Source organism: Cydia amplana, chromosome 17 (genome assembly GCF_948474715.1).
Source record: "Cydia amplana chromosome 17, ilCydAmpl1.1, whole genome shotgun sequence".
In the NCBI taxonomy this organism is placed as follows: domain Eukaryota; kingdom Metazoa; phylum Arthropoda; class Insecta; order Lepidoptera; family Tortricidae; genus Cydia; species Cydia amplana.
The window spans coordinates 13,055,497-13,072,947 of record NC_086085.1 but is presented as its reverse complement, the minus strand read 5'-3'; the positions used below and the strand labels follow the sequence as shown (position 1 = coordinate 13,072,947).

Below are 17,451 nucleotides of genomic sequence, written 5' to 3'. Positions count from 1 at the left end.
AACTTTCATGGGATCAAAAGTTAACTCCTGAGATTATCAAGCTTTGGGAGGGAATTGTCCGCGATCTACCTTGTCTCAATGATATTCGTACTCCACGGTTAGTTTTATGTGAGTCATACGAGGAAGTTGAATGTCATATTTTTACAGATGCATCTGAGCGGGCGTATGGTGCTTGCTTATATTTGCGGAGCATTAATGAGAAAGGGGACGTGTTGGTTAGGTTACTATTAGCCAAGAGCCGCGTGGCTCCCATTAAACCCACCACAATCCCGAGGCTTGAACTTTCCGGTGCGCTAGCAGGAGTTAGATTATATGAAAAGGTAGTTGACTCACTACGAATCAGTTTTAAGAGTACAACGTTTTGGACCGACTCCACAATTGTGCTAGGATGGTTGCGGATGTTGCCTAGTAAGTTGCAACCTTTTGTTCGCAACCATGTAGCGGAGATATTAGAAAAGACGGGTAACTGCACATGGCGACATGTGCCGACACATGAAAACCCTGCTGACCACGTTTCTCGTGGGATGCCTGCCAGTCTTCTTAAGTCTCTCGATATATGGTGGTCTGGGCCTACCTTCTTAAGACAGGATAAATCACACTGGCCGGCAAGTCCGGTAGTAGTGGAAACACTACCTGAAACTCGGTCTAAAATTGTACTGCACGCGAACGTTACGAACAACCAGGGAGAAGAAAACGGTGACGTTTTAATTGATTTCTCCCGGTTCTCTAGTTTATCACGGCTTATTCGAACAGTCTCTTATATTGTTCGCTTTGCGAGTGTGTGTAGAAAGCAAGTTGCCTCAACAATTTACCTAACTGATAGCGAGCTGAGAACCGCGTTAAATATAGTTATTAGGGTCTCTCAAGCGGAATCATTCTCAGAATATAATATCCTGTTGAACAGTCAACGTCTTCCAAAAAAAGGTCCTTTGCTAAAACTGAACGTATTCTTGGATGACAAGAAAATAATGCGCGTAGGAGGTCGAATCGATAACTCTAACTTTTCATTTGAGAAAAGGCATCCGATTGTGATTCATGCTAAACACCGATTCACAAAGTTATTATTTGAATCTGAGCACAAGAGGTTAATGCACGCAGGCCCGCAATTACTATTATCCTCTGTTAAGGATGAATACTGGCCCATCGGTGGGACTAATTTAGCGAAAGCATGTTTCCAGAAATGCCTTAAATGCATCCGTATGAGAGGCCAAGTTGTAGCACCGTTAATGGGAAATTTACCAGCGTCGCGTCTTATCCCAGGTATGCCATTCAAGAGCGTCGGTGTCGATTATGCGGGCCCTCTGACCTCTGCCAGTCGTCAGGGTCGTGGATGTAGACTTGTGAAGGTGTATTTAGCCATTTTCGTATGTTTCACCACAAAAGCGGTGCATCTGGAGTTGGTTGGCGACTTAACCAGTAACAGTTACTTATCAGCATTGCGTCGTTTTGTGTCTCGTAGGGGTCTGCCAATCGACATTTATTCTGATAACGGCACATCATTCGTGGGTGCATACAATGAGCTGTCAAAATTCTTAAAGAGCAATTGTGATTCGCTGGCTGAGGCTGCAGCTCATGAAAAAATTAACTTCCATTTCATTCCGGCATATTCTCCACATTCAGGAGGACTTTGGGAAGCTGGGGTGAAATCGACCAAATTTCATTTAAAAAGAGTGCTGGGAGATTGTAACTTAACGTACGAGTTACTTAACACTGTGCTGGTCCAGATTGAAGCGATCTTGAACTCTCGGCCACTTACTCCCATGTCGTCGGACCCGCAAGACCTGCTGCCGCTCACTCCGGGACATTTTCTTATAGGGCGTCCTATAACCTCATTGCCTGTCAAGGACATCAGAGAGCGCGAAGTCACTTACCTTAACCGTTATCAACGCGTTGAGCAATTGCGGCAGCATTTCTGGAGCAGATGGAGTAAAGAATACATCTCGGAGCTCCAGGTCAGGACAAAATGGCGCACTAACAATGAGGTGTTACAATTGGGCACTTTGGTGCTCATTAAAGAGGACAACTTGCCGCCTTTGAAGTGGAAATTAGGCCGCATCGTCGCTGTTTACCCTGGACGCGACGGCATTACTAGAGTGGCAGATATAAGGACTGCGGGAGGACTAGTTCGCAGGTCCTTCAGTAAAATTTGCCCGCTCCCGGTGACAACAAACGAGTCTGGTTGAAAGGCAAGCTTCCAACGCCCGGGGGCATGTTTGTATGATGACCTGGATCATGGAGCGCCTACGCAATATCAATGCGCAAACTGTCAGGGAGGCCAACCGCCGCTCATAGATAACTAAGTGTAGCTTCAAAAATTTGCATGTCATTTTTTCATTCTTTCTGTACCACAATCAAGAAGTACACGTCTCATTTAATTATTCTGGAGTTTCTTTTCTATAAGTCCGTCAGCCCCTTGAACAGTCTACATCTAGCATCGAGTAGCGAAACTATCAGTACTGCTACTTGACAATAGATGTAGCACCGTCCGGAAAGTCTTAAATTATCTCAACAGCATAAGACTTTCCGGTTGGTGCATCTATTGTCAAGTAGCAGTACTGATAGTTCCGCTACTCGATGCTAGATGCTAATAGTCTTTTTGATACTAAAACTGGTGTATGGAGTCAGCAATCTATGTATTTTTTTCTCTATGACTAAAGTTACTTGATTTTACGGTACTGTTTTTGAACATTTCTGTTTGAGGGGTCGCCTACCTCTAGTTGTCCGTGATAGAACAGCTCGTCAGGGATGCTGAGGATGTCGCGGTGCTAATAGTCTTTTTGGTACTAAAACTGATGTATGGAGTGAGCACTCTATGTATTTTCTCTATGGTCATAATGTATTGTTTGTCAATTATCATTAGTCATAAAACTGAAACCGTTAACATTTCAGGATTTTCGTTAGGTTATCCTACAGATATTAGGTTAGGTTTGTTTTATGGCAATCCTGAAAAGTGACGCGTTTCTGAACCAAATGAATTATGAGTAACGAAAATGCGGGCAAACAATACATTATGGATTAAAACTATTTGGTAAACAATAGAGACCCAAAGATAATATATATGTGTCTAGGTTAAATTGAACAATTTACCGTAGGACAAAACCCAAAATCGCAGATAAAATCTGTTATTTCATACATTTCCGATATCAATGTTTTCGATGGAGCTTACATATAAAATATTTTAAAATAAAATAAAAACAAACCGATTTGACGTTTCGTAATTTAAAAAGTAACTGTTTTGACTGGTTAGTAAACTACCCTATTGGATTGAACACGTTTTCGACTGGCTACAATTGTTTAGTTTGGTAGAGCAGTAGGTATTCATCTCGCAATATGGCAAATCTACACAACATTTTAAAAAATCTGTATGTAAGGGTCGGTTGCACCAAACTGTTCGTATCGTTAAAGAGTTCGCTAAATTTTGATGTATGGAAAGTTCATACTAAAGCGCCGGGGCGCGCCGGCTGACATTGATCAGTCTGTCAAATATAGTTGGTGCAAGCATAGAGAAAAAAATACATAGATTGCTCACTCCATACATAAGTTTTGGTACCAAAAAGACTATTTATTTCAGTGTCTACATCTAGCATCGAGTAGCGGAACTACCAGTACTGCTACTTGGCAATAGATGTAGCACTGACCGGAAAGTCTTATTAGAGCATTGGACTTTGCGGTCGGTGCTCCATCTATTGGCAAGTAGCAGTACCGATAGTTCCGCTACTCGATGCTAGATGTAGACACTGAAATAGTTTTTTTGGTACGAGTGACCACTCTTGTCTTACTATACTATTTCTCTATACCCTAAGTAAGGTAAAGGTAAAAGGCGAGATTACTTTTTGTGCGCAGTGGTCCTCTCCAGTATGTCAGCCAGCACCGGCTGCTTCGTGTACGGGCTGTCTACCTTCTCATGCTTCCTCTTAACGGCCTCAACGAACACCAGCTGGAACAAACATTCATCATCATCACACAATGAATACCAACTCGCCGCTTTGGACTCAGTGGAGCGCAGAGCCAGGAGGATGATTGGTGACAAGAAGCTAACGGGTAAGCTTCAGTCTTTGGCCCATCGGCGGAAAGTCGCCAGTCTGTCGGTACCTATTCTACAGGTTGCACTTCGGGGAGTGTGCTCAAGAGCTACACGAGCTTATTCCACCGTCCCCATTCTACCATCGGACTTTTAGACGCACGGCCGGTTTCCATCCTTACTTGTTAGATATTCCACCAATTCGCACGAAGCGCTTTGCTTCCTCGTTTCTTATGCGCACTGCCAAGGAATGGAATTCCTTGCCGGCATCTATATTTCCGAGCTCATATAACCCGGCAACCTTTAAATCAAGGGTGAACAGGCACCTTCTGGGCAGGCTCGCTCCATCGTAGGCCACGTCTTCGCCTCGGCTAGTCTGTGGCCATGAGTAAGCCCATTTATAATATATAAAAAAAATAATCCTAGGTACAGAAGATTCACTCTCTAACAAAACGCGCCTGTTACGATTAGGAGAGATATGACCGCTAGGTGGCGCAAGCGTCACGCGCGGCTTATGGCTAGCCACCAAAATTGGTGTGGGGCGGATGTACTTTTAGGTACTTGTTGCGACGCGACGTAATCGCGGAGTGAGCCACGCCTGTCATCATTACCATCTACACTTTCCTGTTAGGGTTCGAACCCGCAACTAGTTTGTAAGCCCGCTTTACCGGGTGTTTCAAACAAGAAACAGATGATTTTTAAGTAGCCCCTTTGATAAAATTGTATCAATTCAATTTACATTTGTTGAGTTGTTTTGTCAAAATATGCAAAATCCTAAAGCAGTTTCCATGTACCTATACTTTATCCCCTCCCCCTAACATGCTGCCTGTCAAATGTGATCATTGAAAAAGTGACCTAGACATCTAAAACAATAGATTTAATTTTCGGCGCACGGATGCGTGATGCGTGTCTAAGCATACGAGGGGTTAAAGTCAATTCCAAATTTAGCTTTAGTACCTATATTTTACATTTAAAAAAACCGGCCAAGTGCGAGTCGGTCTCGCGCACGAAGGTTTCCGTACCATTACGCAAAAAAGACATTTATTGTATGGGAGCCCCACTTACATATTGATTTTATTCTGTTTTTAGTTTGTTGTTATAGCGGCAACACAAATACATCATCTGTAAAAATTTCAACTGTCTAGCTATCACGGTTCATAAGATACAGCCTGGTGACAGACAGACAGACGAATAGTGCATTGGAGTCTTAGTAATAAGGTCCCGTTTTTACTCTTTGGGTACGAAACCCTAAAAACTGACATCCACTGCATAGATTTATTTTTCTATTGCATGGGACGATAAATTTCATATTTATCTACGTAAAACACAAGTAGGTACGAACGAATATATTCTAAAGTCCAAAGTCCAGACCACTAATCCGACACATTTATTATAGTCTTGATAAGGAAGTAGGCTCAAATTATTGTTAATCCTAAGTACATTAATTAATTTTGACATTAGACAGACGTGCTAAATAAATCCCTTGCCATTTTCAAAAATCTTTTGTAAACTCATTACCTTGCGCTGCCTTAACTTGCCTTTATTTATGATCAAGGCTCGGAACCGGTTTTTTCTTCATACAAAAAATACCGGTATTATTACGTTCTTTTTCGTTCTTTGCTTTATTATTTCATTTTTAATGGGGCAATCTAATAATACGAAGTTGTTACCTAAATACATGATTCAGTCCTACGTCAAGAGCATAAAATAATTAAAAATATTGGGCTATTTTGGGTTTTAGAAAAAAACCAGTTCCGAGCCCTGTTTATGATAGTATTGATAGTATAATATATTATGTATGTATACATATATGTATTTATAGTATTATATTAAAGTATATAATTGTTTGCGTCTTCAGTTTGTTGAATTAAATGTATATAGAATATTTTTTTAGCAAACCAGCGACCCGCCCCGGCCTCGCACGATACCTAAACCTTCCTCGAGAATCGCTCTATTGGTAGGTCAAAACCGTATTAAAATCCGTTCAGCAGTTTTAGAGTATATCGGGGGACTTTTTTTAATAATAATACTAGCGACCCGCCCCGGCTTCGCACGGGTTAACAAATTATAAGTACATAAACCTTCCTCTTGAATCACTCTATCTATTAAAGAACCGCATCAAAATCCGTTGCGTAGTTTTAAAGATCTAAGCATACATACAGACAGACAGACAGACAGCGGGAAGCGACTTACTATGTAGTGATGTGTATAGATTAATAGTTTACATACCATCTCCTTTAAGATCACAGTGTACTCCTCGGTATCAGCGTGGATGAATATGAAGTACACAGGCTGCTTGTAAACGCCGTTCACACTGTTCTCGAACGTCACGCATACTTCTTCCTCCATAGATGTCCCTGAGACCACAAAAGACAAATGAAGGCTAGACCACACCGGCCGTGCATGTGAGTAGACGTTCACGTGCACGTGCGCTTAAATGTTGGAGCCGTGCGCGCACGATTCACGCAAGCGGTGTGTCCCGTAGTCCCGTCTCTTCTAGAATTTAGCTATACATATTTGAGTTCATTGCAATGACGTATACATACTTATGTGTAGGCAGCTATACCGGATTCACGTGCGTAGATGCATATTTTGAATAATGGTATAAGTTATAAAAAAAAGAATAAAAGTTAAAATAAGTACTAGTAATGTGTTATATTCGCTATTTTTAACAAGAACAATGTCTAATTTAAGTGCAGATAAAGATGGCCATTACAAAGTTGTCTAATGACTAATCATGATGGTTTTATTATCATAAGTAGTTCAGCAACACACGAAATGAAGGAGTAGTAGCTACGAAACCTGTATCTATAGATACCGTTCACCGTTTGCCACTTAATATCTGTTCGAAAAACAGCTTTATCCTAATAATCATAAGCCACAATTTCAAAAGCTGTACTTACTTGAATGTATACGGCAGCTTACGGAACCGAAACTTAAGTCTTCGCTGAGAAGAGTGAAGTTGAACTTGTTGTTCGGAATCGAGATTCCTCTGAAGATAATGTCGGCTTCGGCATTGTCGTTCTTTATTTTAAATGTAAAGTTGACCCCTTCGCGCGGTTTTACCTGTAAGTATAAATAATACTATACAAGCCTCTGCCCGCGACTTCGCCTACGTATTAAGGATGACTCACCCTAGAAGGGTCCGGGTTCCGCTTCCGGCCGGGGCGTGCGACATTTCGTTTCCTATGATGGGTGATCGGTGACAGGTGATCACGTGATGTTTTTAACGACCATCACGTGATTACGTATACACCGTGTTTTTATTGAATTCCGTTAACTTCGGGGTATGGTTAAGTACGTTTAAGATAACTAAATGGCATAGTTAATTTTCAAAAAAAAAAAATTTTTTTTTGCTTTTTTACAAAGTAATTAAATGTAATTAAGTTTAAAAAGTAATTAAATGTAGCATATAGCGTTGTTGTAACACGGGCATTACATTTAACTCAACCAAACAATTGAAATCTGTGACATATCAATGTCATTTCGAACATCGATTGACCGAGATTGTACTTAAGTTTAGTAGCAAATGTATGAACTCATTCTAAACACTAATCAATATGTAAACCGGCCCTAAGGCAAGTGTACACGCTTGTAGAGGCCTTATAGGAAAAAAATAAATTATTGATTATCTCCGAAATGGAGTTAATCAGAATATCGGTGTCTTTGAGAAAGTTACTTGTTTTAAGCTCAGGAATGTACCCTTGAAATTAACGGAAATAAAAAAAAACACGGTGTATATAGAAAACGAAGGTTAGGTCGCCTCGGCCCGGACCCGCACCATTCTAGGGTAATCAATGATCATCCTTAAGCCACACTATAAATAAGTGTGCATACATAGGCCATAGGGGTATACTCGTATATGTACTATGCTACAGTACCTACTGAAGATACTTACGGATGCTTTGAGTACAGATTGCTCAGTATCAACGTGAAACGGCGCTGCGTTGTATGCTACTGGGGTCACGGTACTGGACACCACTATGCCGTTTCTGTTCTCTGCGTAAAGCTTACTGTGAACAAAATTAGAAGTGGTGACGATGACGGTAAATACTAAATTGAAGTAAATACCTTCATTTTCACCTATTCATTGCATTTTAGGTACCTACTTATGATTACTAGTGTTGATCAGAATAAGTTGGTGCCTCTCTGGTAGAATGCTCTTAATAAGACCAGGTTCCTATCCCGGACCCTGGAAATTTGACCCTCGAAAGGGGACAATTTCCATACCGTTCGGCAAAAACGTATAATATTTATTTTCTATTTTTGACGTTTGTCTATGTAAGTACGATTATCATCTTGGCTTAAGGATGACTCACGCTAGACCGGGCGGGTGCCAGGTCGGAGCTTCCGGAGCTTCGTTTTCTATGGAAAGCACCACGTGATCACAGATCAGCCGTCATAGAAAATGACATGTCGGAACTTCGGAAGCCTCGGTCCGGGCACGGCTCGGTCTAGCGTAAGTCATCCTTTATAGGCCCTCTGCTCTTATACTCATCATCTCTATGGTAGATGGTATGGTAAGGTAGGGTTTACCTTTGTTTTGTCGCCAATTTTTCTGTAGATTTTTGTTTCACAGAAATTTTTTCAACTAATTTCATATTGCAAAATAATCATTACACAGAATATTTAATTCAAACAATTTTAGTTCGGTTTAGTTACATTTCACAGAAAAAAATAAAAAAATGTTTCGTTTTAAGGATAATTTATCCATGTAATTTCATTTCACAGAATTATCGATATGTATAAAAGTTGCTTCTTATAAATATGGTTTACCAAAATTTAAAATACAGAACAGTTATATAGTCGAACATTAATTTCATAGAATAATATTATTAAAGTATTCTGCATACATATTTTTGTTAGGCCGAAAGTCATTGCAACGTTAACAAAAATATTGCGGGTAAAATCATATGAAATGAAATGTTGACGCAAATTAATGTAAATGTTGCGGAGTTGTTATTGTTGGGGTTATATTCTTTATCGAGTCGTGGTCCGCGTCTGCTCCGGCGCTACGGGCAAAGCAGCCCCTTCGCCCTTGCGTATCAAAGCGCAGGCACAAATGCTCGCCTCCACAGCTTCGGCTTGCTGGTCGCCTAGGCGACCAGCCTCAGCCGCTACGGCTCGCATTGTGCTCTGCGCTTTGTTACGGCGGGCGAGGGCTGCTTCCCCTCCGCGCCTCCGGCTTTTTACATACACTCTAGGGGTAGGACAGACAAGACCACGTGGATAGTGGGGTGCTCCGATTCGGATTTTGGTTAGTTAGACTTTTAAGTCTAAGTGCGATTTAGTGCGTGTATGTGTATTTGAAGTGTGTTTTATTTAAATGAATACTAGGTGAAAGGTAATTTAGTGAAGTAATAATATTTGAAATCAATATTCTGTGAACTGTAGTGTCGTACAAATAATACTCAATGAATAATAATTCTACAGTTAGTATTTTATTTAATTTAAAAATCTTTCAATAAATATTCTGAATTTTAATAAAGTTACATAGTATGTTTCTTTAAAATGAATAATCGAAGAAACAAAATTAATTGTAACAAAAATGTGGGATTCGATTATTCTATGAATAATTTTCTTTAAAACAAAATTCGGCAAATAATTTGACGGTAAAATAAGGATACACCGGTAAGGTAGGTCGCACTTGTTGCACAATCGGATTAGGTCTAACCTCGAAATCTCTAGAACAGTCCTGAAATTTGGTATTTCTACTCGTCGACTGCAATGCTTGAATTAAGACTTCGTATACCAAAGTGAAATCGTATACTTTTTTCACTATGGGACCCCAACTCAACTATAATATTTATTTCGATACAGTTTAGTCAACTATAATATTCATTTCGATACCGTTTAGTCAACTATAATATTCATTTCGATACAGTTTAGTAAACTATAATGAAATTGACCAATCGAAAGCGCGGAGCAAGTACCAGGGCCTCATGAGTTACGAGAAGGTGTCGTTGACCAACCGGCCGGTGGCGCGGGGCGCGGGGGCCGGGTCGCGTACGACTATGAAGGTATCGCGGCTGCTCGCGCATCTTAGCTGTATACTTTTGGTTTTTTTACCTACATATATGATTCTTCTACTAGTTTTAAGTATTTTTTTTGTTGACTCGTAGAAAAAGTATTGTATACAATAGTGATATAATCAAGCTTTTCAATCTCGTACCTTTACTTAGGCAACTCAGCAAGCTTCGTTGCCTAAACACGGCACTCGACTGAAAAGCTCCCCATTATATCACGATTGTATAAAATACTAACATATGTTAATTAAAGGTCTCTTTTTCATGGTAAATTTCTAAAGCAACGGTTGGAGGAATTTAACGTCCTACTACGTTATGTTTTCATGCTGACTACAAGTTATTTCATGGAATCAAACCGTAATCACTCAGATTTATCATTATCAGATTACATATCTGTTCGCCGAACTAACAGACCGTTGCAGTTTTTGAATTACCTTACGTTTCGTCGTTTTGCAGATATACTGAGTGTAGATACCCACCAAATAGCACTCTTTCCTGACAGATACTTCAGTTACCTAATCAATTATCTAATTACACCTACCCCGCTACTTTACACCGAATACGTCGACATAAATTCGTCATAAGGAAACCCAAGGATATTTTTATAGCCCGTAAATCTGGAAGTATATTTTTCGTAAAGAACTTGGTACACTCTGTAATCTCTGTATACAGCGTTACGCCTATAAAATTATCATAATTATCATTTATTTATTCATCGTATAAAGCCAGCTTTACAGCTTCTAACGGCTTCTAACATCGTGCTCTATTACGTATGACATTTATAATATTATGTTTTTTTTTAGTTCATTATGTTTTTAAAATTATCGATATTAAACTTTTGTGAGACATATTTTAAACTGTTTATACGACAACGGTTTCACTCACTTGGCCCGAAACATGTCGCCAATAGCGACTAAAAATTCAAGTGAGTGAAACCGTTGTCGTATAAACAGTTTTTAAAATTGTTTCTCAAATTAAGTTTCTAATTCGTCTCAAAAGTTGGGTCTGCCATACACTTTCTATTGTTGACCTTAAATTAAGTATACATAACCGTTCCTTTATTTAAAATTTACCGAGCAGCCATGTACTGCAAACATTGCTTTTTTTATTACCTACCACGAATAGATAACTTTGAGTAAAATATATCTAACCTTGTGAAGGACATCGGTACCTATCTATACTAGAGATGCCCCGAATAGTGGTTTTGCCCGAATACCGAATATTCGGCCCCTCTCTCGGCCGAATACCGAATATTCGGCGACCTAATATTATGAAAACTGATCGCTAACAAAGCTCAACGTTAGATGACGTTAGCCGAGATATATTTTTATTGAACAGCATTAATGAATAGAGTCAAACAAAACAGACTCGTGATAAAAACAAAATGTTTTTTAATCAACAAATGCTCAAAAAAGGGTATTCGTATTTAACAACTTTCCAAGAACACATTCTAAATATATGTATAGCTGGTCAACCAAATCTTGTCAGTAAAAAAAGGCGCGAAATTCAAATTTTCTATGGGACGATATCCCTTCGCGCCTACATTTTTCAAATTTTCCGCCTTTTTCTACTGTCAAGATCTGGTTGACCAAGTATACCTACCTACATAGTTTTTGGTTATTTTTATTGTGCAATTTTAGTAGGTGCAACAGATTAAACAGATATTCGGTATTCGGCCGAATAGTAGGCAAAATTCGGCCGAATACCGAATATTCGGCAAAGTGGCCGAATAGGCCGAATACCGAATAGTTGCCAAATATTCGTGGCATCTCTAATCTATACCTATATAAATAAGTGTTACGTCAATACAGAATTTAATTAATTACATAATGAAGCCAAAACATAAATGAGAAAAAAAACCGTTTTAGATCACCTACGTCCTACCTACGCTACCCTGCCTCTCTCCGTACTCCCTAGGTGCCCTAATTAGGTATCTAGGACCTAGGTACGTATTTACACTGCCCGATCCTAAAAATGGGTAGGGCTTTAAAATAAATAAAAGATAAAGGCGTTAGTACTCAACTTAATAGATAGGTAGGTATTCGCAATTTTACGTTACGTGAGATTTTTTGCAAGGCATTTGTTGAATGAGTCATCCATCCCCCTCCCACCCGTGAGATTGACTGATAATGCAGGCAGCGATTGCTTTTAGCTTCAGCAATCGTTTGTCGGGATTTATCAATCAAGTACAATTTTAGAAAAAAAACGCTTGGTGACGGAATTTGCCGTATGACGGAATTAGCCGCCGCATTGACCTTACCTACCTACAGCGAACCGCAAAATTGCATTGACATCTTATGAATTACCTATTTCATTTATTAAAGTGTCAGCTGGGTGTACCTACCTACATACAGCGCCTACCTACATTTTTTCCATAATACTTGAAACTGTTTGTATAGGTACTTATAAATACAAATCTACGCCATGACCTTGACTTCATATGGGTAACTAGACTAGTACTACGTAGGTACTTTTTTCGCTTTTGCGACTTACAACTCTTTAATAAAATAAAGTGTGCGGTAAATATTTGTAAAGAGTAGGTACTCACTTGATTTTCCCAAGTTGGTCCAAGAGCAAGTTCTTCAAATGCTTCTGCGATTGCTCATGGCCTGCTTCGACGTTTTCTTCCAAACACACGCCACACCGCGGAGCCATTTCGACAATTTCTACAAATACAAAACGACAATTAGAGTAAACACGACGAGCTACCGGCCGGGCCAGAGTGCTGTCCAGTCCAGAATGAATTACGCAATAATATCGAAGGTAAGAACGACAACACATGGCAATTTGTAAGCCTTAAAACAACAGCATAAGGTTCAGTATTGGCCAGTATAACACTGTTTTTACTTTACATTTCCTGGAACTCTCGAGTCTCGACTATCGTAGGAATCGTGTTCGCCCTGTCTTGTTTAGCTATTCAGATTGCAGTTTGGTCACCCACACGTGATAGAATAGGTACTGTTACATTTATTCACATGAAATTGACAAGCAATAATATTTAACAGCTATTTATACTTTACAAAACAAAAGATGTAAACATAACGACGGCAGACGTCACGCCGCGACTAGTTTTAAAAACCAAATGAATGAAATGAAAGAAGAAATAATAAGTTTATTCAATGAGATGAGTCAACTTATCAACTAGTAAAAGTAAAATAGTAAATAAATCCCAAATTCGGAGATTAGTGTTACCACAATTATAAGTCACTATAAAAAAGCGGTTTTTTTTAAGCCTGATTCAACAAAATATTGCCAGCAAACGGCACTAAAATAGGGGTGGGGGAGTATAGATAGACCGGCTCGCTCGACTCAAGGGCTAGTTTCTGGGCCACGTGACGCGTTCGGCCAATCAGAGAGCACTTCCGATGCAATTATTAATGACGTAGTCAATTGACGTTTTGAAGATTATTTTAGTGTACAGTCTGCAGCAGAAGTTGCTAAGCGGGAGAGGTATTCAAAATTACCTTGACACGCACTTATTCCCTTAACCTTTTCGACGCCGTGTCAAACACAAAAGCTGTCACGCTGACGCCACGTCACCGAAGTGTCAAAACTGAAATTGAACTTTATGCATAATGCACGTAGGTCTATGTTGCTGTAATATGTGACCGATTAATCGGTCTTTGGCGTTGAACCTACGGTGCGGATATATCGGTCATTGGCGTCCAAAAGGTTAATACAGTTAATAAAGTCGTAGATTCTTTTATAGCAAAAAAGCAGAAGGTCAAAGAGAAGGCATAGGATAGAGATACTTGGAATCCGCTCCATTGACAAGAGCGAAGCTTACGTATGATGATGATGATGGACGATAATTTGAGATATCATCTGAATGAACCATTTGAACACCATGCCTGTCGTGCACGGCTCGTCATCGTGAACCCTGTTATAGCTGTTTACATTCGCGTACGAGCCACGAGACGCGAGTGTAAGCGGTGGGTAGGCTCGTCTCGCGCTCGTCTGAGGGGCTGCCGCGAAAACCGAATTTTGCAAATTGCGGGGATCTTTCTCTTTTACTCCATGAAGGCGTAATTAGGGTGATAGAGCAAAATGCCCGCAATTCGCGAAATAGGTTTTTGCGGTAGCCCCTCTGGCTCGCGTGGAGGAGCGGTTTTTTGGGCACGAGTCAAAAGGGGATGCGGGGGACGCGCGCTTGCTGTTTACATTCGCGTTCGGCTGTCGTTCGGTTATAAACCTTATACCGTAGCGTTTGTGTTTAAAATCGACGAGCTGGGTCCGAGACACGAGGCGAGAGTGTAATCATTAGCTCGACGAGCTTACGAGTTCGAGGCGAGACACGAGACAAGCTGCGAGCCGAGCCGCGAATGTAAACGGCTATAAATTAGCTATGTCAGACTGCGCTTAGATTCACATTGGGCTGTAGCCGCGGGCGTCAGTTGACGTCCTTGGCAGTCAAAGGGTTAAGGTAAGGGTAGGGGATACTGTAGTGTTTTTTTTCTAAGATCACATATTTGACAGTTACAAATTGACCCTTATATATATATGACTTTAAGGCTATCAGTTAAACGGTAGATCTTAGCTTCATATCTATAAGGGTGAATTCATAACTGTCAAATATGTGATCTTAGAAAAAAACCACTGTAGGTGTGTAGGTGGTAATACAGTGTGGTGGTAATTCGCCTTTCTTGATAAACAACAACACAATGTTTTTAATTTTCTTTTATTAAAAAGTAAATTTTCAAACTTTCAGCCTTTTTTCGGCATTCATTCACCAAATAATTCTACAAAAAAGTTTCTTTAGTATATAAATGGCCTTCATGCCCGGTAGGAATGATTATAAAAACATCAAAAAATATTCATCTTAACATTAAACGATCTAACACTAACTTTAAGGTCATCACAGACATACTCGTTATAGTTCAGTGGTAGTGCATCTAAGTTTTAAAAATCTACATTTTCCTTCAATGAGTAAAGATTATTTAGCCTAGTTTTTACAGTTGCCAGGTGCAAAATTATAAGAGAAGTTCTCAGGAGAAGTAGGTAGGTACAATAGATAAGTAAAACAAAAGTGAATTGACAATGTAGATTTTGAATGAAATATGTATAGTCTGTGCGGAAAGAGAAGAATCGTAGAATGTATGGGCTCCCCTACATTTCACGACTCTTTTCTTTCCGCACAGACTCTATTTAGGTTTATAAATTTTAATCGGATAGTACTGGCCGAGTCTGAAACTTTTTTATTGGGATAGATAAAGTTAACATAGCATGCTCTTGCTTTGAAACCAGTAGGTATGTACTCTCAAAATAATGAGGGCCTACCGTGAACCATTCGACGTGTTGCCTCCCTGTCACACTTACGTACGAATTTACAAGTGCGACAGAGAGGCAAAACGTTGAATGTGGTTCGCGGTAGGCCCTCAGGTCCTATAGATAGACGCTCGGTCACTGACGAATAGTATGGTAGGAAATAAATTGTGACTTACATACATGTTAAAAATATTGATTATGATATAAAAGTAAATAAACAAAACAATGTAAATATCTTATAAAAATAGGGATTACGAAGATAAGGTCTATAAAATCTCAAACAGTAACTTAGAAAACATTTCATCAAACTCAAGTTAATAGACATTTGAGTTTGAAACAGAAACCGAAAAAACAAAGTATAGTTCTTGTTTTATGATCGCTAATGATAGTAATGATTATAAAGGTAACATATGCGCATCAATTGTAAACACACTAATAACATAGAGAAAAAAATACATAGAGTGCTCACTCCATACATCAGTTCAGACTATTAATTTCAGTGTCTACATCTAGCATCGAGTAGCGGAACTAACAGTACTGCTACTTGACAATAGATGTAGCACCGACCGGAAAGTCTTATCTCAACAGCATAAGACTTTCCGATCGGTGCTACATCTATTGTCAAGTAGCAGTAATGATAGTTCCGCTACTCGATGCTAGATGCTAATAGTCTTTTTGGTACTAAAACTGATGTATGGAGTGAGCACTCTATGTATTTTTTTCTCTATGCTAATAACAAACAATTGTTGTACGTAATACGTATACTTAAATCTACTTTTCTTTTCGTACAAAAATAGAGTATGTAATCGCCCCAATCGCATATATAACCTTGGCGATACTATGGCAATAGGACAGTTTTTTGGCAAATGGCATAACGGCAGGATAAACAGTCGATATTTGAAAACATAAATAATTATGTTTTAATAGATATTCCTAACTTTAACGGATCAAAGGTCGAGTATTGGAAGGTTAATTATATTTTAGAATGATGTTTAACGAGTAATTAAGTAATAAAGATAAATTGAAGAGACTTTGTATCAATCAATAAGTTACAGTTTTTAACAAAACTATAAATATTATTAACTACAAAGCCTTGTAAAATTATTTACTGTGATTTGCGGGCCTAAAATGGTTTCGCTTTTATCGTCTGTCATCGTGGTCACCAATTTTATGTAAGTGCGAATGTCACACGTGACAGTAGAAGATTAAAGTGCAACCATCATACCGATACAGTTTGCATAACTAAATAACACATAACACTTATTAACATTGCCATATCAGTTTTTAAACAAATGGATCATTCATAGCAATGGAAGTGTGAATGGGTTAAGTGTTTAAACATTATTTTTAACGTCCAGAGATGCCGTCTTAAAATGAAAATTATATTTTCAGTAAAATGAGTCTTCATTTGAATGGCAATCAATGGACTTTCTATATACTTAATGATTTAACTAAACTAAGTAAAACAGGTTTTTAAAGATTTAGTTTTAAATTAACAGACAATAGACAATGCCATCCTGCCCTTACCATTACACCCTAAATTAAACAAAAATTAAACTTAACAATCTATTTGAAACTCTCTAATACTAGGACTTATAATAATGACTCCGGAATAATCTCACTAATTAAAGCTCAACAAACAACAATTATGTAAATTTTAACGAGTGTATTCGTATCAAAATATATGTAATTACCAATGGAATTTAAAAATCTTATAAAACCAAATAAAAACGGAATGTGACATTTATTTTCTCATAAAATTTGCGAACGATTATATATTAAACTTCCTTAGAGATCGGTTTTCCTAGGATAGCGGTGCCGTCATATAGCGGCCGTCTCCATACTAAATAATACGGCTAAATATGGATGTCGTAGTATTTGTATGGAGACGGCCGCTATATGACGGCACCGCTATCGGAGGAAACCAAAGCTTTAGCAAAACATTTGTATGGTTGGCACAGGGATTCATATGAATTACAAAACGGTAAAATAATTTATTTTGTACTTTCTGTCTATGTGCAGCAACGTAATAATCTCTGATCTCTGTCTGTAACAATAAGTGATTTTAGCAATCATCAAAAGGTAAAATTAGTTTAAACAACAATGTAACTTATCTCACTGAAATAAGGCATACAATAA

General features: G+C 38.9%; 2 protein-coding genes across 2 annotated transcripts in view; one reads left to right on the top strand and one right to left on the bottom strand.

Moving 5' to 3' along the window:
- LOC134655855 (putative helicase MOV-10) overlaps positions 1 to 12,767 on the bottom strand; it is a 33,032-nt gene extending 20,265 nt beyond the window's left edge. Inside the window, exons 1-5 of the mRNA XM_063511346.1 lie at positions 12,596 to 12,767; positions 7,920 to 8,034; positions 6,925 to 7,087; positions 6,251 to 6,378; positions 3,831 to 3,937 (exon numbers count right to left, since the gene is read on the bottom strand). Of these exons, the coding sequence (XP_063367416.1) occupies positions 3,831 to 3,937; positions 6,251 to 6,378; positions 6,925 to 7,087; positions 7,920 to 8,034; positions 12,596 to 12,702 (620 nt within the window). The 5' untranslated portion in view covers positions 12,703 to 12,767. The remainder of the gene's footprint in view (positions 1 to 3,830; positions 3,938 to 6,250; positions 6,379 to 6,924; positions 7,088 to 7,919; positions 8,035 to 12,595) is intronic.
- LOC134656138 (uncharacterized) lies at positions 658 to 2,210 on the top strand. The gene has a single exon (XM_063511659.1). It carries the CDS (start codon positions 969 to 971, stop codon positions 2,181 to 2,183), a length of 1,215 nt encoding a protein of 404 aa, XP_063367729.1. The 5' UTR covers positions 658 to 968; the 3' UTR covers positions 2,184 to 2,210.
- Positions 12,768 to 17,451: the final 4,684 nt, after the last annotated feature.